This window comes from Geotrypetes seraphini, chromosome 7 (genome assembly GCF_902459505.1).
Source record: "Geotrypetes seraphini chromosome 7, aGeoSer1.1, whole genome shotgun sequence".
NCBI lineage: Eukaryota > Metazoa > Chordata > Amphibia > Gymnophiona > Dermophiidae > Geotrypetes > Geotrypetes seraphini.
In genome coordinates, this window is record NC_047090.1 from 48,384,040 (window position 1) to 48,408,033 (window position 23,994).

The 23,994-nt window shown below is 48.0% G+C and overlaps 1 protein-coding gene across 3 annotated transcripts in view; it reads left to right on the forward strand.

The window, feature by feature from the left end:
- LOC117364093 (cat eye syndrome critical region protein 2) overlaps positions 1-23,994 on the forward strand; it is a 321,538-nt gene that overhangs the window by 232,733 nt on the left and 64,811 nt on the right. For all 3 annotated transcript variants that reach the window (XM_033952931.1, XM_033952929.1, XM_033952930.1), the window contains exons 6-9: positions 1,510-1,559; positions 7,083-7,249; positions 8,310-8,390; positions 21,997-22,156. In XM_033952931.1, the coding sequence (XP_033808822.1) occupies positions 1,510-1,559; positions 7,083-7,249; positions 8,310-8,390; positions 21,997-22,156 (458 nt within the window). The remainder of the gene's footprint in view (positions 1-1,509; positions 1,560-7,082; positions 7,250-8,309; positions 8,391-21,996; positions 22,157-23,994) is intronic.

Sequence of the window (23,994 nt, forward strand, 5' to 3'; positions counted from 1 at the left end):
TTAATAACTAAACAAGGCTGTGGAAAACTAGAATCAAGAACCATTGATTGAGTCTGATGCTATTTTTACATACCTGGATTTCTTCGTCACTTTTTTGGAATATGTAATAGCAAATACAGCATCTGCATAATATACTTGATATAGGGGGCAGCACATACTTGATTGAACTAACATTTATGCTTTTGAGTAGAATAATAGCATGTGTGTATATATATCCACCAATATTCCACCTGAGCTCTGTTCTTTAGTTAAGTGTAAGTTTGCAATTGAGTGCACATAGGAGTGGTGTCTGGGCAGAGCATAGGTGAAGTGTACAATTATGTGTGTAAGTTATATACATTTTAGTGCCGCTCGATTCGGGGGGAAAAAATTTTGATTCGATTCAGCCTATTGAAACAATTTTTTTATTTGATTCGCTTTTCTTGCCTAATTGGGCGTTTGAGGTTTATTTTTCAAATGTCCTGGTAGGTTTATTTTGTAGCTTTTCCACTTGCCCCACCCCACACCTTTTCCCTCTCCAACCCCATGCCGACGCTATGGTATAAACAAAATAAATAAGACTTTTCCTCTCTCTTTTAGGTCCTAGCTCACACTCATTATCTAACACCAGCTCTGGCAGGATACACATTTCTCTCTTCCTCTTTCTCTTTCTTTCTTGCCCTGGGTCAAACCCCTCTATTCCCCCCCATGCAGCATCTTTTCCCTTCCTCCCCTCCATTATGATGTGCAACATTTCTCTCTCCACATGCACTAACTCCCCCTGCCCTCCACCCTATGTCCCTCTCTTCTCCATGCATGTCTCCCTATCCTCCACCATATGCAGGATTTCTCCCTCTCACCCCTTTCTACCTCTTCTCTCCCTTCCTTTCCTCCACCCTAACAATTCTTCCTCTCTCCCCCCCTCCAAGTGCAGCTTTTTTCCTCCCCTCCCATCCCCCTGAGCAGCAGCTTTCCTCCCCTCCCACCCAATCCCCCATGTAGCAGCTTTCCATCCCTCCCTCCCATCCCCTTGTGCAGCAGCACCCCACCGACTCTCTCACCGTGAGACCTGACGTACCTCAGAGGGCTCCTAAAGCAGCGGTGGATGGTCAGAAGTGGCATCGCTCTGAACAGGCTACTTGTGGCCTGCCCCACATCATCAGTGATGCGGCAGAGGGAAGTCGCCAATGGTGCAGGCCACCAGCAGCCCATTCACAACAATAATGTGGCTGCTTTAAGAGGCCTCTGAGGTATATCAGGTCTCTCTGGGGGGGGGGGGGGGGGGGGCTGATCGCTGAATGGGTGAGTCCAATTTTCTTAGACAATGAATTGATTCAAATCAATTCACCAAAGTCAATCGGCGAATCGAGCAGCAGTAGTACATTTCATTTGAACTTAGGTGCCCACACTTATATCGGCTCTATAGCTAGAGTAATGCTAGTATTTTATAAAGCAAAGTAGGTGTACTGATATATAGAAGAGTGAACATTCTAACCATGTGTTCAGTGTTCTTTCCTTTCATTCTTTCAGCAATAAGACTGAAGGGATACTGGCAGTGCAGGAGCTGCAAGCAAAATATGGTAAGAAGCCAAAGCTAAAACATTATAAGGAAAATTAGACCAAGAGGTCCACTTTGCAGTAAATTAGTGGCATTCTCTTCCAGTCCTTGAAAGCTGCAAACAGGTCAAGTTTTCCCAATATTCCTGACAGCATAAATGCAAATCACTCTTATGCCTGTTCATTAGGGATATCATGAAAACCTTGACCGGTTTGCAGAGAGTTACCACCAGGAGTAAGTTGCTACGAATTAAAATAGTGTGCCATATACAAAATACCTCCCCTACAAGCAAATTTTCCACTCTATACTAACTTATCTGGGTGTAAAAACCTGGAATGACCTCCCAGAAACCATCAGGAAGGTGGCAAACTACACCACATTCAGGAAAAACCTGAAGACCCACCTACATAACATAAGAACATAAGCAATGCCTCTGCTGGGTCAGACCTGAGGTCCATTGTGCCCAGCAGTCCGCTCACGCGGCGGCCCAACAGGTCCAGGACCTGTGCAGTAATCCTCTATCTATACCCCTCTATCCCCTTTTCCAGTAGGAAATTGTCCAATCCTTTCTTGAACCCCAGTATCGTACTCTGCCCTATTACGCTCTCTGGAAGCGCATTCCAGGTGTCCCCATATGTTGGGTAAAGAAGAACTTCCTAACAATCTGTCCCCTTTCAACTTTTCTGAATGCCCTCTTGTTCTTTTATTATTCGAAAGTTTGAAGAATCTGTCCCTCTCTACTCTCTCTATGCCCTTCATGATCTTGTAAGTCTCTATCATATCCCCTCTAAGTCTCCTCTTCTCCAGGGAAAAAAGACCCAGTTTCTCCAATCTCTCAGCGTATGAAAGGTTTTCCATCCCCTTTATCAGATGCGTCGCTCTCCTCTGAACCCTCTCGAGTAACGCCATGTCCTTCTTAAGGTACGGCGACCAAAATTGGACGCAGTACTCCAGATGCGGACGCACCATCGCCCAATACAATGGCACCTCTTTGACAATTAACTGTTTCAGCTTCTGTATAGCACCCCCTCCTTCTAGGCCCCTCCCCTTGCTTCTCCGTGCCCCCCCACCCCTACTCCTTTTCCCTCTTCCTCTTTGATCTATCACCTTGAGCTTGTATAAGTTTGTACAACTCACAAAGATTAGATTAGAGAGGCACCCGGGGCGGTGGCGCCCCTCCCTCTTCTTCCCATCCCCATTTGTTCCTTCCCCACCCTCTCCTGCCCCCCTTCCCTTCCCCCATACCTTTTTAACATTCACAGTATGATCAACAACCCCAACCTACTGCTCGCTCCAGGGTCGACTCTTTTTTTTTTTTTTTAATCCTTTATTTATAATTTTACAATAACATTACAAGAAAAACAATCTTCTTGCCAGAGAAATACAGGAAAAATAAATTTTTTGGTATAGATCTTTCACATTACAAAGTCTAATTGGATCTCCTTCCTTAGACCCCTAATAGTGGGGGGAGTTAGCCCAAAACTAAGAGAAAAGGATCCAAAAGGATCTAACGCAGCTGGAAAAGTGGGCCGAAAAATGGCAGATGAGCTTCAACGTGGAGAAATGCAAGGTCATGCAAGTGGGGAAAAAGAACCCGATGTTCACATACAAAATGGGGGGAACACCACTAGCGGTCAGTAACCTGGAGAGAGACCTGGGAGTGATGGTAGACGCATCACTAAAGGCATCGGCGCAATGCGCCACAGCCTCTAGGAAAGCAAACAGAATGTTGGGTATCATTAAGAAGGGTATTACGACCAGGACGAAGGAAGTCATCATGCCGTTGTATCGTGCAATGGTACGGCCGCATCTGGAGTACTGTGTCCAGTACTGGTCGCCGTACCTCAAGAAAGACATGGCGGTACTAGAGGGAGTACAAAGAAGAGCAACTAAACTGATAAAGGGAATGGAAAATCTCCCATATACCGACAGATTGAAGCAGTTGGGACTTTTCTCCCTGGAGAAGCGAACACTTAGAGGAGACATGATAGAAACCTTCAAGATCCTGAAGGGCTTAGAAAAAGTAGACAGGGACAGATTTTTCAAATTAAGGGGCACCACGAGCACAAGGGGGCACTCGGAGAAATTGAAAGGGGACAGGTTTAGAACAAATGCTAGGAAGTTCTTTTTCACTCAGAGGGTGGTGGATACATGGAACGTGCTTCCAGAGGCTGTTGTAGACAAGAAAACCTTAAATGGTTTCAAAGAAGGTTTGGATAGATTCCTAGAAGAAAAAGGGATTGAGGGGTATAGATAGGTATAGACCATTGCTCAGGCAATGGGCCTGATGGGCCGCCGCGGGAGCGGACCGCTGGGCAGGATGGACCTATGGTCTGCCTCAGGGGAGGCAACTTCTTATGTTCTTATCTTATGTTCTTAAGTACATTTTATTGATTTAGAAGAAATATTAAAAGGAAAGGCATAGCACAAGTTTGCTATCTCAATTTTAACTACTGCGTCAACTTCAGGCTATCTTTTTCAGGTCCAGAAATGACTTTTAATTGGCACTTTTTCTCTTCAGCCTTTTTTGGCACATTTTTTCCTCTTATGTCTCTTGTCGATGTTTCAAGCCTCTCTATATAGCATGATCACGCTTGGCTCACTTGTTTTATCCTGCAGTCGAGTATAGACACTAATATGCATGCTCCAGATTGGCATCACAGTCACTTCTTATCTTTCCATCTTTTTATCTTTCTCTTTATCATCATTACTTCTTCCTTTTAGGACCCCTGAGGAAGGCGTGTTCACCGAAACACAGACCGTGTAGGGTCCGGTTAGATTTTTATCACTGTATTTTTTTATCATTGCACTTTTTTAATTGAATTTTCATGTTTTTATATGTCAGTGTATAATAAATTATCTATAGAACATCTGTATCCACAGTTTTTTGTTGTTGTTTTCATCGGTAGATTGTTTTCACTGTGGATCATTAGGTCTCCCCATTTTTCTTTGTCAGGAAGTAAAAAACAACCATATTTAATTTGTGCATACTTTATAACACACTTACAAGGTTAAGCTAGTAGGAAAGAGGCCCCCAAGGAATTGCTTCTTGCCTCAAGGACAGGAATTGTTTCCTCCTTTCCTGCATTATTTTAGAAACATCTAAGTATGCCCATATTCTTTTACCGTAAAATAAAGTTTTTGACGACTTAAAGTGCTGTTTCATAAACGAGTCCAAGTTCTGTTGAAACACAAAAGATATCAAGTGTTGGCTCTTCTTCTTACGTCGCTTCTTAGGTGCAGGTCCAAGAAGTGAAGTCAGAGGAAGAGACAGCGATAGTGCAAGCAGCAGGTTGCGGTTCCTGCTCGCCCTGCAAACGTTAAAGAGTTACGTGGGGGGGGGGGCGGCGAGGAGGACGGGTGCCAGCAAGCAGGTCTTTTGCATTAATCGTTTTCAGGCAAAGCAAAAGCTACAAACACTTTCTATCTATCCAAAAGCTGAACCGAAAGTGTCACTCTCGCGTCAAACAGAGGGTGCGAACCGAAAACTATCGAGCTAGAAAGAAGGCTGTAGCCGCCCTTCATTTGATTCCCACCACGAGGCACCGCCAAAGCTAACTCCACGCCACCCACAAAATAGTACTAGATGGTGCCCTGGGTGGACTGCTCTCCCCCCCTTCCTGCCTCCCGCTCCCTTTACTATGCCACTGGTGTGGTAGTTTGACATACAGTCCTAAGGCATTGTTCACACAGGTAGGAAGGTTGCAGTGGTTGAAACATGGCTGTATGTGTTTTATTTATTGTTAGATTAGATATAACATTGTGTAGTTTTATTTTTTTTTTAGACATTTTAATTCATCTCAAGCATTTAGAGGGGCATAATCGAAAGGAACGTCTTAAGTCCGTTTTCGTCTAAGTGGCAAGTCGTCCAAAGTTTAAAAAAAACAAACAGCTTAGGACATATTTTCGAAAAATACGTCCACATTTTTTTTTTCATTTTGAAAATCGTCTGAGTATACGTCCTGTCGATCTGATTGTACAAGTCGCTAAATCGTCCATCTTTATACCACATTTTCATCCAACTTTTCGTCCAAGTCAAAAATGCCTAGAACAAGCCCAGTTGGACATGGGAGGGGTCTGCAAAGTGATGGACTGAACACCCAGACATGGCACCTAAATAGTGGGGTACCTTACAGGGCACTGCTGTGAACTTTACAAAAAGGGTGCCATGTCTTCTCCTCACTACAGCTCCCTTATAGGTCATGGTGAGCCCCCCAAACCACCTCCAGAATCCCCTAGAACCACTTATCTACCACCCCAATAGCCCTTATGGCTGCAGGAGCCATTTATATGCCAGTAAAAAAGGGTTTTGGGGGTGTATAGGGGAGTGCACATGTTTCAATATCAATGCAGTGATTACAGGGGCTTATGGGCATGTGTCCTCCTCTTCATGGGCCCTAACCCACGCCTCGGAGATGGTTTAAGATGCCTCTGTGCAGCACGACTAGGCTTTCCTATGTAAGGCTGCCAGGTGATGATGTTCTGGAGGCACAATTTTAAAGTTGTGATTAATATTTTTATGGGGGTGGGGGGGGTCAGTGATCATTGGGGTAGTGTGTGGGGGTCTGTATTATGTGTTTGCAGTACTTATCTGGTCACATTAGGTGGATTTTTGTGACTTAGACCATGTTTTAAATGGTCTAAGTCAGAGATGTCCAACCTTTTGGCTTCACTGGGCCTTATTGGCCGAAAACAATGTTTCTGGGGCGCACAAACGTGCAAACACTGCAGTAAGACACAGGAGGGAGCCGGCAAGACAGTAAACACCCAGGGGCAGCAAAGGAAAACACTGCATCACCCTCAACCAGGGCCACACAAAATACTTCACTGGGCCACAGGTTGGATACCCCTGGTCTAAGTCACAACATCCAAGTTCCGTCGATCCTGTGCTGTATAACTTTCGGTTATACATGCAGTACGACTAAGTCTGCCCACGTCCCGCCCAAATCCCGCCCTCGACACTCCTCCTGAAACGCCCCGTTTAACTATGGTCGTTCAGTGGCACTATGAAGGCCTAGGTCGTTTAGAAATACGTCCAAAACCCATTTTTATTATTGGCACTCGAACGTATTATTATATCAGGCAACTAACTAGGTTTAACCCTATCCTGTACAGTGTAGTGGCAGTGTAGAGCCATATATTTTTGCATATATGTAGATACATTGTTATGTGTATATGTGTCAACCTCTGTTTATAGATTTATAAACTATGTGCGTCTCTGTACAGAATTTATGTGTACGGGTCATTGTTGTGTTTGCTTTTGTCCGTCAGTGGCATCCTTTATGCTTTTCTGTAGTTGTATGTGGTTTGGGGATTTTAAATCATGTAATTGTGAGCTAGGAACAAGCCTGTTGGAAGTATTGCCTGATAGATGCATGTTTTCTAGTCCTTCTCCATTAAAAGATCACTCTCTTTGATCCTTATTCTTCAATGTATGAGACTAGTAGGGTTATTGGGCATGCCTGGCATGTGAAATAGAACCATTTCAGGCACGATGGTGGTGGTGGTAGTGGACCCCAAGAATAAGGCTGGTCTTGTTCTACAGGCTCACAGCCAGGCCAGGGTACTTGGTCCCTGTTGTGTCAGACGGAGGAGGAATGGAAGAAAGTCACAGAAGCTTTTCGGGATAGACCCTCGCTAAAAGAGCGTCAGCTGTATAAGCTCCTGAGTGAAGATTTCTTACCTGAAATCTGCAACATGATTGCACAAAAGGTGAGTGCCTCTCCTTCCCTTGTTGGGAGGGGTGACCAAATTGTATCTTTTGCAGTAAAAATGATGAGAGTAGTTAACCGATTTATCAGTGTGTCGGCTTTATAAGGACAAGAGTTCATTTTGTCAGATGTATCAGGTACCTCCTCTTGGCTTCCTGTTATCAAACCATTTTGTAGTTTTATATTTTTTTCATCTACTCTAGTAAGCATTAGCTCAGCAACTGCCAGTAGCACAGTTTTTAAAAGGAGCAGAAAACCTATGGCATAGAAATAAGTGTGAGATGGATACCAGCCTAGTCCCCTGCAGTAGAAAAGTGGTAAGCTCTTGACTTTACATGTAATGCATACAATTATGAGTAAACACCACAGAAATCGGACAAGTTACGTCTTTTCTTGATCATGACGGGAATAGCTATCCACATAATAGCGGTCACCGTAACTGGAAGAGCCACGACAGAATAAATTACACATTTTGGTGGGCAAATGTGTGTACCACATATAAATATGAGAGAATGAATGCGGAATGTATGGGGTTTAGTAGTTCATTTAATAAAGTGTGGAGCCCATTGACTACATTTGTTACCTTGCAATAAGGGTCATATCTTTCCTTTTCTTAGATTTCCTTACACATCCAGGGTGGGTGGGTGGGGGAGGGAAATGTATTTTGAGGATTTAAATTACTTAAGTATAATATTGTAATCACATATATCTTATTGAATTAATAATTGGGAGGAGGATGGGAGAAAATGATTGTTTTATGTATTACTTGTAAAGTTAATAGTGCTTTTATGCAGTATTTTATGTTCAATTAATTGTATTGCACTGTCGAAGTTTGAAAATCAATAAAGATTAAAAAAAATAAATAAATCGGACAAGTTAGCCTGCCTTCATTCTATCAATTTTAGCTCTGACCTTCCACCATTAACCTAAATGGGGGTTTTATTGCCTACTGATTTTATTTTTCTCCTATTGCCCAAGCAGAATGTACTGGAATTTTACTTTAGCCATCTGTTGCCATGCCAAGTCTTATTTTTTATGTGTTTCCCTTTCTTGTTTTACAGGAAAAGAGGCTGCAGAAGTTGCAGGCTGAATTTACTGCCAGGCAGATGTCCGCATGTTTTACCTTCAAAGCAACTCAGCAGGTGAGACGATGGAGATTGGGGAAAAGCAGCTGGGGTCGATGGTTACCACCATAATTTGTGTGCAAACACTCAAGATTATTCTACTGAAATAAAGACCTTTTCCATAGCACAGAGCTCTGACACTGAATGTGAATCTTACCCTTTGTACTACTGCTGCCATTGATTCACCAATTCACTTCGGGTGAATCGATTCAAATCGATTCGTGGGTTGTTGTTTTTTGTTTTTTTTTAAATCGGCCTCGCCGATTCAGTGACCAACCCCTGTTTCTTCAACCCCCCTCTCTCCATGCTGTTTCTCCAGCCCCCCTCCCGCCCCCCTGCCTTCTACAAATAGATGGAACAAAGTCTGCACATATGTTATTTTAACATGTTTTATACCTATTAGTTTATTGGTCATTAAATCACCATTCAGTGCAACCAAACCTGAAAACAGTCCCCTCAAGGGGTGAAGCCATAGGTGTCTGAGTCAATCAGGCACCTCCCTCTGTATCTAGTAAACTGAGGGAGGAGCCTAAAGCCCTGATTGGTCAAGCCAATTAGTCAAGCCAATTAGGCTCCTCCCTCAGTATCCTGGATGCAGAAGAAAGTGCCTGATTGACTCATACACCTATGGCCCCACCCATTGGAAGAGGCCTTAGGTGTCTGAACCATTCAGGTCCTTTGACCCCTCCCTGTGCATCACATGATGCACCAGGAAGGCATTTAGACAGGCAGACCCAAAGTAGGAGCCAGAGAGCAGGCTTCCTGCTTCTAATGTTTTAAAAAGGTTCGGAGGGGGAGGAGGGCAGGAGGGAGTAGGCATTAGAGAATCACATGGGGACAAATTTTTCCTCATCCCCACGGGAAATCATTTTCCCTTTCAGTCCCCGCAAGTTCTTTTCTGTCCCTGCCCCATTCCTGCAAGTTCTGTCCTCATTTGCATAAGCCTAAACACTTTAAAATCATAAGTGTTCGAGGCTTGTGCAGTTAAGGCAGAGCTTACAGGAATGGGATAGGAACAGCGAAAAAACTCACGGGGACGGGACTGGAAATTGAGTTCCTGTGGGGAAGGGGAAAAATTTGTCTCCATGTCATTGTCTAGTAGGCATCCCTCCTGCTAATTTTTTTGGGTTGGAAGGGGGGGGGGCAGTGGCTCTGGGGTGCCTGGCACGGGGAGGGGGCCATGGTGCGAGGGTGTTCTGCGTGGCAGGAGGGATTGGGTATCCCTCCTGCCATTTGTTTGGGGTTCGGGGGAGGGGGATTGGTTGGCTGCCTGGCACAGGGGGGAGGGGATTTTATTTTTTTTTTTAACAGATTGTGCATGTATAACACACACAACATCTGTGCCATATAAAAAAAACAAAAAAAAAACCTATCTGCAGTGACAGGAGGCTGCTTCCTCTCACTGCTGTTAGGGCTCTGCGCATGTGTCAATTACTCAATGAGCAACTGATCAGTTGCATTTTCATGCAAATGATTTGCATGCAAACTTGGTAGTGCATCAATCACTGCTGGAGAATAGGCCAACAGCGATCAAGTCGATATCTTTAGTGCATCTAGCCCAGGGGTGGGCAACTCTGGTCCTTGAGGGCCAGAATCCAGTCAGGTTTTCAGGATTTCCCCAATGAAAGCATTGAAATCAGTGCATGCAAATAGATCTCATGCATATTCATTAGGGAAATCCTGAAAACCCGACTGGATTCCGGCCCTCGAGGACCGGAGTTGCACACCCCTGATCTAGCCCTTACAGTCTGTGGGAAGTGTTTTGAGGCTGTGTAAAATAAATAGCATTGTCTTCAAATTAAATGTTCACCTTCAACAGTTTGTCGCTTATCATTTAGCATTTTGAAGACTGTGTGAGAGAATTTCCATGCCTCTCCCTGTAAGTAGTTTTAAGTTATAGCTACTAATTTAGGCTATAGATTAGAGAATGAAACGGGGAGCGATCCCCGCGGGGAACCGCGGCGTGGCTGCGATTTGGCTGCGGGCTATGGAGACTCCATAGCCAAATCACTGCAGACACGGGGACAAAAGTTTTCACCGCCCGCAAAAACGGTGAAAAGATTTTTCCCCGCAGGCAAATGTATCCCCTTCTACATACCGCGATTTACCGGGTTTTCACCGTGTGTTCGGTTCACTTCGGGACAGGTGTCTGATTTTTTTCCGGTGGCCATGCTTGTCGGCCATGTGGTCTCCTCCAACTCGTCTCTCTCCACCCGACTTGCACATTGCCTGACTCCGCCCCTTCAATATTCTGGCTCCTCATTAGTCAGTTCTTTCCTGCTCAAGAAGGGGACCAATCGTTACTGCCACACATGATATTTAATGGGTTGCAATAGCGATTGGAAATCGGGGGTTATCCCAGGACAAGCAGGCATGATATTCTCACATGTGGGTGACGTCATCTACGGAGCCCCGGCGCGGACAGCTTTTCAAGCAAACTTGATTGAAGTTTCAAGTTTGCACACTGCACCACGCATGTGCATGCCTTCTCGCCCACTAGAGGGCGCATCCCACCTCGTGGTCCTCAGTTCAAATTTTTCCGCGGAGCAAGAAAGCCCTGTGGATCTGAGCTCCAGTGTTTTTGCCTTCTAGCTGCCGCGTTTAGTTTGTTTTCCCTTCGAATTAGTTCGCGGTGCTGTTTTTCTTTTCGGTTCCTTTAAAAAAAAAAAAAAAAAGTCTTTCGTTTTTCCTTGGACTCCGGGGGCTCCCGGAATCCGTGGCCGCGGGACGTCGGTACGTTCCCGGCCTTCTTCTTTTTCTTCGTGGATGTCCCGTCCTGTTACGGGATTCAAAAAGTGCAGCCGGTGTGAGAGGTTGCTTTCCATCACTGACCCTCACCGGTGGTGCATTGTCTGTCTTGGGCCCGAACATCCGACAGACTCGTGTGATCGCTGTGCTACCTTCCAAAACAGGGCCCTCCGTCGCCGTAAGGCAAGAATGGCCGAATTGTTCGCCGTCGACGCGCCGCCTAAGGCCTCGACGTCGGCCTCGGCCTCGGCCCCGGCCTTGACCTCGGCCTCGGCGTCCTCGGGGGCCTCGGCCTCGCCTCGGCCCTCTTCCTCGAAGGCGTCGTCAGTGAAGCAAGCTTCGGGTAAGTCCTCTGTTCCATCCCCTTCAGCAAAGAAGCCATCCTCGAGTCAGGCCAAGGCGGGTGGGTCGACCCCGGCCCCGCATCGGACCTCGACTCCGCACACCCCGAGGGAATACTCGAGACCGAGGTCGCCCTCCAGGGAGTGTGTCCCGGACTCGGAACTCCCCACCTTCGTGGGGATTCCGGCCTTCCAGGATCTCCTCCGAGCTCTCATCTCATCGGAGCTGTCGGGAGCCCTGGAAGTGTTGCAGCGTGCTGCGGTTCCGGCGGCCTCGACCTCGGCCTGGGCGCCTTCGGTCTCGGAGGCCCCGGCCTCGGCTCCCTCGGGAGCCCCGGCCTCGGCGACCTCGGTCTCGGGTACTGTGGCCCCGTTCACCTCGGTCTCGGCCCCACCCCGGACCTCGACCTCGGGGGAACCCCCTGAGCGGAGTGTAAGGCCCAAAGAAAAGTTGCGCAGAGTGCGCCGTCTTTCCTCCTCTTCCTCCGGGTCTTCCAGACACGCCTCGCCCTCGACGCGACCTCGGACGGGGCGTCGATCGAGGAAGTCTAAGCGGCCCCGAGGCTCGCCTCGGCGCGACCGTTCCTCGTCGTTCGGGGGCGAGGCGCTGCAGGTGTCGGAGTTGCGCCTCGACAACCCGAGGCTCCTCCGCTCACCCCATGGGAAGTCTTCCCGGGCCGCCTCGCCGAAGAAACGGGAGAGTGTCCCACGAACCCCGGGGTCCTCACCCAAGGGTTCTGCGAGGAGGATAACTTCCCCTTCCCCCTCGAGGGCCCTCGAGAGGGGATCCTGGGATTCAGGATCGGTTAGGGATCCTCATTATTCCCATGAGGCCTCCCCCCTCTCCTCGGTGGGGCGGTCGAGAACCCCCTCTCCCCAGGCTAGGCCGTCCTCATTTTCATCCTTCGTTCAGGACATGGCCCAAGCCCTGGGGATTGACCTGATGGTAGGCTCTCGGTATTCCAAAGAATTTTTGGAGGAACAGGACCTCCCCACTCTTCCTAGGGAGGTGCCTAGACTCCCTCTCAACAGTGTCCTTCTGCAAACCTGGCTGAAGAACTTGTCAAACCCTCTTACAGTCACGTCTGTGCCTTCAAAAATGGAATCGAAGTATAGGACGATTCCCCCTAAAGGGTTCGATAAGGCGCAGCTCTCACACCAGTCTCTTCTGGTGGAGTCTGCTCTTAAAAAATCACAGCCCTCACGGGTTTCTGCGGCGGTTCCACCAGGCAGGGAGGGGCGGACCCTGGACAAGTTTGGCCGTCGCCTCTATTCAAATTCCCTGATGGCCACCAGGGTTCTAAATTACGCCTTCACCTTTTCCTCCTATTTGCGTGGTATGGTGAAGGACCTTCCTCAATATCGAAACTCGTTACCGGACTCCCAAAGAGCAGGATTCGATAAGTTTATGTCCAACCTGTCTCAATTGCGCTTGTACCTATTCCATGCAGTGTACGACGCCTTTGAGCTGGTTTCGAGGGTGTCGGCCCTCGCGGTGGCCATGCGCCGCTTGGCCTGGCTTCGCACCCTCGACATGGACCCAAACCTGCAGGAACGCCTGGCAGACTTGCCTTGTGTGGGGTCCGAGTTATTCGACGAGTCATTGGATGCGGCGACCAAGCGCTTGTCGGAATAGGAGCGCTCTCTAGCATCCCTGGTCCGCCCCAAACCTAGGCCCCCGCCGCAGAAACCCTTTCGGCCTCCGCCGCGCCGATACCCTCAGAAGTCGACCCCGGCTTTCTCGAGACCGCCTCCGAGACGTCCGTCCCAGCGAGGCAGAGGGGGACAAACCCAAGCCCCGGCGCAGGGCCCTTCTAAGCCAGCGCCTTCCTTTTGACGGGCTGAGCGGACGGGGCGGGTTCCCCTCCGCACTTTCACAGGAACCCCTTCCTATCGGGGGCCGTCTTCGGTCCTTCCGGGAGGCATGGACCGGGATTACCTCAGACGCTTGGGTGCTCCGGATCGTCTCCGAGGGCTACTCGCTCAACTTTGTGTCCTCGCCGCCGGACAGTCCCCCAAGTTTAGTCCCCTGCAACCGTTCGCAGCTACCGACCCTTATAACCGAAGCCAAAGCCCTCTTGAAGCTTCGGGCGGTCGAGCCGGTCCCCAAGGACCAGTGGGGTACGGGGTTTTACTCCCGCTACTTTTTGGTCCCAAAAAAGACCGGGGACCTGCGCCCCATACTGGACCTCAGGAAGCTCAACAAATTCCTGGCCCGGGAGAAGTTTCGAATGCTATCTCTCCCGGTTCTGTATCCCCTCTTGGAGGAAGGGGACTGGATGTGCTCCCTCGACCTGAAGGAAGCATACACCCATGTTCCGGTGCACCCCGCCTGTCGAAGATTCTTACGATTCCAGGTGGGGGACCTCCACCTCCAGTACAGGGTACTGCCCTTCGGCCTGGCCGCGTCCCCACGAGTATTCACGAAGTGCATGGTGGTGGTTGCAGCAGCCCTCAGGTCACGTGGACTCCACGTGTTCCCTTACCTGGACGATTGGCTCATCAAAGCCCCGACCAGGGAGGGGGTTATCTCAGCGACCCGACAGTCTATTGCCTTCCTGCAAACTCTTGGGTTCGAGATAAACTTTCCAAAGTCTCAGTTGAGGCCGTCGCAGTCTCTTCAATTCATAGGTGCGGTGCTGGACACGGTGCGCCTACGCTCCTACCTGCCGACCCAGCGGTTGGAAGCCTTGGTACGGATGAGCCACCAGGTCTCTCAACTGTCGAAGGTGTCGGCCAAGCGCATGATGATGCTGCTGGGCCATATGGCCTCGACGGTACATGTCACGCCGTTTGCGAGGCTACATCTGAGGATCCCTCAGTGGACCCTCGCGTCCCAGTGGCGTCAGGAGTGCGATCCGGTGTCTCGCCTCATTTCGGTGACTCCGCTTTTGCGGAAATCGCTGCGTTGGTGGACAGACTCTTCAAATCTGTCCATGGGGCTACTGTTCCGCACTCCGCCTTTTCACAAGGTCCTGACCACGGACTCCTCCGAGTACGCGTGGGGAGCCCATCTCGACGGTCTTCGCACGCAGGGCCTGTGGTCGGCAGAAGACCGTCAGTGTCATATCAACATGCTAGAGCTGCGGGCCATCTTCCTAGCACTTCGAGCCTTCGTTCACATATTGCAGGACCAGGTGGTCCTCGTCCGCACGGACAATCAGGTGGCAATGTATTATGTGAACAAGCAGGGAGGAACGGGGTCATGGCCCCTCTGCTCCGAAGCTCTTCGCCTCTGGGAGTGGGCGGCCTCCCGGAACATCTTCCTCCGGGCGGTCTACATCCAAGGAGAACGGAATTGCCTGGCGGACAAACTCAGTCGACTTCTGCAACCGCACGAGTGGACTCTACACTCAGCAGTTCTACGCGAGGTTTTCGCTCGCTGGGGAACGCCACAGGTGGATCTGTTTGCCTCTCCGGAGACACACAAACTACCACTATATTGTTCTCGGATGTACTCGCAGGACCGTCTGGAAGCGGATGCCTTCCTACTCGACTGGGAAGGGAGGTTCCTGTATGCATTCCCTCCGTTCCCTCTGATCATGCGAACGTTGGTACACCTAAAATCGTCCACGGCCACGATGATTCTCATAGCACCTCGGTGGCCACGTCAGCACTGGTTCTCCCTGCTGCTCCAGCTCAGTGCCAGGGAGCCTCTTCCCCTACCTGTCTCTCCTTCTCTGCTGTCTCAGAGTCAAGGATTCATGTTACATCCCAATCTGCAGTCATTGCACCTGACAGCCTGGTTTCTTGTTCCCTGACTCCTCCGGACCTGTCTCAATCGGTGAAGGAGGTGTTGGAAGCCTCCCGCAAGATCTCGACGAGGCTTTGCTATGCGCAGAAATGGACCAGGTTTTCCACCTGGTGTTCGTCTTTTCACCTGGATCCGGTATCAGTTCCGGTATCCTCGGTTTTAGAATATTTATTTCATTTGTCGCGCTCCGGCTTGAAAACCACTTCGGTGCGGGTTCATCTCAGTGCGATTTCTGCTTTCCACCAACCTCTGGAGGGACGCCCTCTGTCACTCCACCCCTTGGTGACACGCTTCATGAAAGGGTTACTCAGGGTTTGCCCCCCTCTTAAGCCTCCGTCTGTCGTGTGGAACTTGAATGTAGTTCTGGCTCAACTGATGAAACCCCCTTTTGAGCCACTCAACAAGTCCCTCTTGAAATTTCTGACTTGGAAGGCGGTGTTTCTGATTGCCCTCACCTCCGCCAGGCGGATTGGGGAGTTGCAAGCCTTGGTTGCGGACCCTCCTTTCACTGTCTTTCATCACGACAAGGTGGTTCTCCGCACCCATCCTAAGTTCTTACCTAAAGTTGTTTCTGACTTCCACCTCAATCAGTCCATTGTCCTTCCTGTGTTCTTCCCGAAGCCCCACTCCCATCCGGGCGAGACGGCGCTTCACACGCTTGACTGTAAGAGGGCGTTGGCATATTATCTTCAACGCACCAGGTCTCATCGGAAGGTTCCTCAATTGTTTTTGTCCTTCGATCCCAATCGATTAGGGCATCCAGTTTCCAAGCGCACTCTGTCTAACTGGTTGGCCGCTTGCATTTCCTTTTGCTACGCTCAGGCTGGCCTTCCTCCCCCGGGTCGAGTCACGGGGCACAAGGTCCGAGCAATGGCAGCTTCGATAGCCTTTCTCCGATCCACTCCGATGGAGGACATATGTAAGGCTGCCACTTGGTCTTCGGTTCATACATTCACCTCTCATTACTGTCTGGACACTCTATCCAGGAGTGACGGCCGGTTTGGCCAGTCAGTATTGCAAAATCTGTTTTCCTAAATTGCCATCCTCCCACCTGCCCTGTTTTGGTTAGCTTGGAGGTCACCCACATGTGAGAATATCATGCCTGCTTGTCCTGGGATAAAGCACAGTTACTTACCGTAACAGGTGTTATCCAGGGACAGCAGGCATATATTCTCACAACCCGCCCGCCTCCCCGGGGATGGCTTCCTTGCTAGTTATGGAACTGAGGACCACGAGGTGGGATGCGCCCTCTAGTGGGCGAGAAGGCATGCACATGCGTGGTGCAGTGTGCAAACTTGAAACTTCAATCAAGTTTGCTTGAAAAGCTGTCCGCGCCGGGGCTCCGTAGATGACGTCACCCACATGTGAGAATATATGCCTGCTGTCCCTGGATAACACCTGTTACGGTAAGTAACTGTGCTATTTCGGAGCTGAGAGGCAAGCCCAGGATTTTTTTTGGAGTCGCTGCCTGGATTGGAGAGGAGTCACTGCTTCAGACTTGGAGGAGCTGAAATTTCATTGAAAACTACGGCGCTACAAGTAGAGGTAAGGTGCACACTTTCCTACTACTTGCCTGCCCAGGGTTTGCGGTGGCGGTGGCGGTGGCAGGGGTGGGGGGGGGATTCTTTGACCGGTTGGAGACGGGAGTCTGGCTGAGCTGGGAGCTAGTTCTTTTTTTTTTTTAATCTGAGTGGGATTCTTTGACCGGTTGGATAAGGGAGTCTGGCTGAGCTGGGAGCTGGTCCTTTTTTTTTTTTTTTTATCTGAGTGGATTCTTTGACCGGTTGGAGACGGGAGTCTGGCTGAGCTGGGAGCTGGTTCTTTTTTTTTTTTAATCTGTGTACTAGTGTAGTAGTGTGCTGTGTCCATTCCCATGGGTTACTGAATCCTATTCCTGAACATGTGCTGCAAGAATGGAGGAATCCAGCACATGTTCAGTATGTAACCCATGGGAATACGTTAATAAAGATAAGTATATAAAATCATACCTGTTTGAGGCTTTTATACATGCTACGGTGACGGGGCGGTGAATGGGATGGCGGTGACGGGGCGGTGAAAGGGATGGCAGTGACGGTGACGGGGCGGTGAAGGGAACGGCGGTGACGGGGCGATGCAGAGGATGGTGGGACGGGGATGGGGAGGTGACGGGGACAGATTTTTTCCCCGTGTCATTCTCTACTATAGATCTAATCCCCCTCTTCATTTGAGCCAGGAAGGAATAAGTCCAGTCTGTTGCAGCTGTGAAAGTACATTCTTGTTTAAGACTTGCCCTCTTAATGTAGGCTCTGTCAGTGAATGATAATTTGCATGTCTGACCCACTTCAATGCAAAGGGCATACCATAGGAATACTGTACTTTATAATTTAAGTACTATGAATATGTTTAAAAGGGCTCCTATGTACCTCAGTCTACCTCCCCCCCACAGATTACAGCTAAATCCCTAGCTGGCATGTGATCCAGGTGCAGAATAAATGGCACTCAGTAGGGACGTGAGTTGAGTTTGTAGCAACAGAGCAGGTGTGAGGATAATGCCATGCTTAATTGGTATAGGTGTTGAATAAACCCAGCATTTCTTTATTCAGGTGATCTTGTGGGTTTCGTGGCACTCCAGGACTAAATTAAAGCTAAGGATGAAGCACTGCTGCCATATAGGATTTGCAATGAACTATTATATTGTTCGTTTATGCTTGTTTTTCAGCTGTGTTGTTAAGACTTTTTATACTGCATATACTGATCAAGCAGATCTAAGCAGTGTATAATATAAAATATAAAATCAGATAATAAGAAAATAGCACCAAAATTAAGATAGAAAAAGTAAAACAAACAGACTGGCTACTGCTGCTCAACAGGTCAGCTCAAACATTTATGCAAACCCAACATCCAGGAACCCTAATGCAAGATTTTAAAAATGCATCTTAAGTAAGGTGCTAAATTTAGCGATTGAAACAGGCTGCCTCTGCCCGGCCTCACCTTGGCCTTTCCTGTGCTGCATCCTGCCCACAGGAATTACATCATAGAGACAGCACAGAAAAAACTGTGGCAAGGTTGGGCAGAAGTAACATGTTTCAGTCGCTGCCTCTAGTAGCAATCCATGTATGTTTTGAGGACTGCGGGCAGGGGAGTGACAGAGAAATGCTGGGGCTCCTTTAGGTTAGGAGGGAGGAGGAGGAGGGTAGAAATGCCAGGCCCAAGGAGATATGGAAGTGAGATGCAGTGCCTGTGGAAGAAGAAAAGGAGGAGGAAGGGGGTAGAGATATGTCAGATCCCCAGGGAGAGAGATAGATGCTGGAACTGAGGGTGGGATAAGATGAGAGAGGGAGAGAGACTTGGAGCAAAGGAAGGGGGGAGATGGAAACAAAAGGCAGGGAGAGAGAGACCTGGAGCAAAAGGGAGCGGAGAGATGTTAGAGTGGAGGGTTGGTAGAGGGAAGAGATAGAATGTACTGTGTGGGGGGAGAGAATGAATCATGAGGAGGGGTAGAGAGAAGCTGGTCCAAGGGTGAGGATGCAGGTGAAAGGGAAGAAAAGGGGGTGAAGATGGACATGCCGAGGAAATGCAGACCATGAAGAGAGCATAGAGAACATAACATAAGAACATAAGAATTGCCGCTGCTGGGTCAGGCCAGTGATCCAGCAGTCCACTCATGCGGCGGCCCTTAGGTCAAAGACCAGTGCTCTAAATTAGTCCAGCCTCACCTGCTTACATTCCAGAGGAGAGATGCTGAATTACATTATATTGATGTCTTCTATCCTGCCAAAACCTTTCAGTTCTAGGCAGTTTACAACAAGAAATTAGCCTGGGCATTCCCAGGGAGATTACAAGGTTGATAGCTATAGCATGCATCGGGATCTGGGAATGGTCGATACGGTTTGGTTAGATCATTTGACAAATTTCTTGAATAGTATGGTTTTCAGTTCTTTCCTGAATGTTTTGTAGTTGGGCATCGTGGTCAGCAGATTTGAGAGGATATGGACACTGAGAGGACAGTTGCTAAACATGGAAGGAAAGCAGGGATAGAGACATAGGGAGACATTGGACAGGATGGATAGGGAGTGGGACACAAGAAAAATGGACAGTGGAAATAGAAGAAATTTCAAAAGGACAGGTGATTCTGGGTAGAGAGTCGAGAGAAAACGGAAAAAAGTAGAAAAAAGACACAAGGATCAAAGCAATGACCAGACAATAAAGGTAGAACTTTTTTTTCTAAATTTATTAATTGTAAATATGTCCACTTTGTGAAATGTGAATCTCTGCTATCTTGCATTTCCGTTTCTATTTCTATTAAGGTGACAGTTTTCTATATATAAGTCTTGAATGTGTTTGCTTTTTGCAAGATTTGTTTTCGCAGGCACGTAAGGGATTCTTCCTCCCCCCCTTCTCCTCTTTCCACTTCCCCCCATCCCATCCCTACTACCTTGGGAAAGATGGTGTTATGGGGTGGCATCTAATTTTTTTTGCTCAAGGCTCATTTAGTCCTAGCTACACCCCTGCTAGTTTCATTGGTATTCACTATAATAAAACCCTTAGCGCGCATGCGCACTTCAATCTCCGTGCCTCCGTGCTTCCATGCTGCGCATGCGCAGTGCCTGCCTCAGCTGATTTCCTGCTCTGACGCCGGCTGACTTTCTGCCTTCTGACTATGCTGCCATTGCCAGGACACCTCTTCTTCTCACCCCCAGACCAACAGCGGAATCAGCCGCAGTTTCATCAAGCAGCTGCTGGGCATTTGCTAGGCCAGCCCACTTCAGTTATGCAAGGCAGGCCATCCTAGCAAAAGCCCTGAGGCTGCCTAGGCTAGCAGATGCTGGAAAGGGCGAGAAGGGAAGGAAGGGAAAAGGCTACTGCTGGACAGGGGGAGCAGGGAAGGAGTGCTGCTGGACAAGGGGGAGGTAAAAGGAAGGGAGAAAGGCTACAGGGGGAGCAGGGAAGGGGTGTATCTGGACAGGGGCAAGAGACAGAAAGAAAGAAAGACAGACAGACAGGGGGCCAGGGAGAGAAACAGAAAGAAAGACAGGCAGGTAGGGGGCAGGGAGAGACACAGAAAGAAAGACAGGGTGCCAGGGAGAGAAACAGAAAGAAAGACAGGCAGGTAGGGGGCAGGGAAAGAGATAGAAAGAAAGGGGGCAGGAAGAGAGAAAGAAAGACAGACATAAAGAAAGAAAGAAATGCCTAAGTCTACACATCTATTCTAGAACCTGTTAATATAATGGACTAAAAAACTAGTATAATATATTTCTTAACAATCTGGAAAAGGGAACAATAAATGAAGTGATCAGATTTACAATTGATATGAAAATATTCAAAATATAGTGGTACCATAATTCGTTCCTGAAGCATGCTCATAATCCAAAGTACTCGTATATCAAAACACATTTCCCTGTAGAAAACAATAGAAGCTCGGACGATTTGTTCCACATCCCCAAAACTTGTACCAGTAGTAAGTAGAGGCAGAAGAGGGAGGGTTAAGTGACTTTGCCCAGAATCACAAGGAGCTGCAGAGGAAATTAAATCCAATTCCTTAGCCAAGTCAAAAGGAGCCAGAACAAACGAGAAGAGTGACTACTGTACCTCCCTCATTGCCCGGCTCACCTCCTTCACTTCCAGCTCTTCCAGCGTTGGGAGCACCACTGTCACCTGCAAAGTCCTCCATCCAGCGTCACCCACTAGCTGGCTGCCAGTGTCTCCGCCTCTAACAGCCACAGATCCTCCAGTGGGGTCCTTTCTAGTCAGCGGTCACCTTTTTAGCAACCCAACACCCGCCTGAGATCAGAAAAGTGAGTCGAGCGGAGGATTGCCCTTTTTATGGTGAAACGGCAGCGGTCCCAAACTCAGTTGCAGTTGCCAGTGCCCCGCAGTTGGGGCGGGAAGCGGCCGAATAGGTGCATGCATGGCTGGCAGGAGGACGGGCATCTGTGCAACTGCCCTGGTGTTCAAAGACTCTGGCGATGTTTGAGTCAGTGGCGGCGGTGGATGTGTTGCCAGTGTCTCCGCGTATGCAGCCTTTGCCTTCTGTGCCCTGGTAGCGCGGCCTCGGACTGGAGTTGCTGCAGACTGAGAAAGGAAGAGTAGACACCAACCGGCAGAGGCTCATGGGCGGCGCATAAGTGCTCGTTTACCAAGGCAACACTCGGTTTGCGAGTCACTTGTTTACTGGAATGTTTTGTTCGTCTTGCAAAACACTCGTAAACCGTGTTACTCGCAAGCCTACTTGAGGAACTGCAGAAGCTGCCTGCCAGACTGGAAGAATAGGCATCAAAATGGCAGCTGAAATTTAATGGGGAGAACTGCATAGTGATACACATAGGGAAAATTAATCCTGAATATACTTATTGATTATTACCTTCCACATTAGGAGTTGCCACCCACTAACAACCTGACCCGTAGGGAGGGACAAGATCTGCCCTGCCTCCCAGGCTCCACAAAACAAAAGCAAAGCCCAGAAAAATACACCAATTCTTTCCCCTGTAAAAATTTTGAAGGGGTAAAAAAATATTCATTTCCGAAGTTTACTCTTGAGCAATACCGCCTTCATCTTATGTTCTCTTGTTTCAGAACTTCCTTTCAATTGAAATTTCTATTGATATATTTGTAGTAAGCCAGGGATTTGATATGGAGGTGCAGCTCTTGCACCGATGTCCTCACCTATGTGTTTAAGTGCTATTAAAATCCCATTTGGATAGCTTTAGGTATAATACAATGACCAAGCACTCTGCATCCTAACCATTTTAATAGTAGCTGTTCTTTTTAGTAAATCTCTGACTTATGCTCATGATTGTTGCAGGAGCTAATGTCCATGCATGGTGACTTGGAAAGGCAGCGCAGCCGTGAAGAACAGGAGGAGGAGCGTCAGCTTTTGCTCACAGTGCAGAAGACAGAACATGAACAGCTCTTGAAGGAGGAGAGGAAGCGTCAAGTAGCAGAAAAGGTCAAAGCAGTGGAAGGTAAATTGCAGATCATACAGTACTGTTCTTGCATGTGTCTTTACTCTAGCCCGCACTTCAGATGTTAATCTATTTTTCTGATAGCATTTCACATCATCTTTTCCTTGTCCATTTGTCCTGAATACTGCGGTAGACTGAACGGCAGTGTCTGTAGAATATATACATTCTCCGAGGACAAGCAGGCATAATATTCTCACACGTGGGCGATATCATCCACAGAACCCAGTACGGACACTGCCAAATGCACTATCACTTAAACTTTTTAGACAGAACCCATACTGTGTACGTGCTTGTGCTTTCCCACCCGACATCTGCTCACTGGACTAACAGCTCTTAGTTTTCTATGGAGCCGAGAAGCTGTGTCTTCAGTTTTCTCTTCGGTGTGTGAAACATTTGTGCCTTCCTATCCTTATTTTTCACAGTTGTTGTCACAACTCTTTGTTTTTATTGTGTTCTTGTATTTTTCCTGATTCTGGTTTAATTTTTCCAACTTTTTGGAACTTTTTTCCAACTTCAGGCCACCGCTAACCTTTTTTCCTGCTCGGGAGCATCGATCGTTCTTGAGTACCTTTTCACTCTAGCTCTTGGACCGTTGAACCCTTTGATTTAGCAGTAGCCATATTCCCCTCCGTATCAAAGATAAGTGGCTTTAAAAAATGCTCTTGATATAAGCTCACCATCTCAGGCTCTTAATTGCATAATTGGTGCTTCCAGTGTCTGGGTCCTGAACATTGGGACATTTACTATGCCCTCTGTCTTCGTATTCAGCCCAGAAATTTCAATTTGACAAACTTTTCAGTACTGTGTCAGCATCGATATCCAGCATGGCAGGGGATTTGGAACCTGACACCCAGCCTCCTGTAACTCTGGCATTTGCGTCGGTGCTGAATACTGCATCTTTAGTATCAAGCATCAGGCTACCTACAGAGACAGGACTCTATATCATCATCATCAATGCCTCAAGTCTCAAAGGATTTAACATGTAAAAAAAACTAATTAGCATAAACATTCTTCTTCTTCTAGGATTGCCACCGAGTCCTCCCAGGTATCAAATTCCTCAGTGCAAAGTAAGCGTTGACACAAGGATGACTGTTCTCCTTCCATTCAGACGAGGTCTTCTCACAGGCATGCCTTGACATCGAGATCTCCCACACCATGCCAACTAGTACAGCAGTCTGCCTCCATGCCATTGTCTCTCCTGGAACTGAGGAGATCCGGGCTATATTCCAGCAGGAGCTTTCGGAACTACTGCAATTGCAGTCTTCCCAGGCATTACAGACTTCCATGCCTGTCTCAATCCAGCCCAAGGATACGTTGGAGTGTCGATCGAGGATGAGGTCATGCACTTGCTCGATGTTGAGAATAAGCCTCCACACAGACCCACTCAAAGCGTGCATCATCATCAGTGGGGGAATTGTCTCCTGCCCTCGGAGCATTGTCTTGCAGATTGACGCACCTCTATGTACACTCCCTGATTCCCGAATAGGGAATATTTTGAGGAGTCGGACTTAGATTTTTCCAAACACTCAAATGAGGACTTGACAGAGTACTCAGCAGAAGAATCCTATGGTATACCTTCTGATCCTTTCCTTCCTCCTCAATGACAAACATCTCCACCAGAAAGTATATCTTTTACTGGGACAAGCTCTGCCTATCAAGATGGAGACAGAGGAGGAACCCCATTCTGAACTTTTTGAATTCCTTTTTTTGAAACGCCACCAAATAAATGCATCAAGGTACCCTTACACAAAGTCAAGAAATAATACTTTGTGTAAAAATTGGGAGTTTCTTCTATCTGTTCAAGTATCTCCTAGAAAAATAGGCACAATGTACAGGTT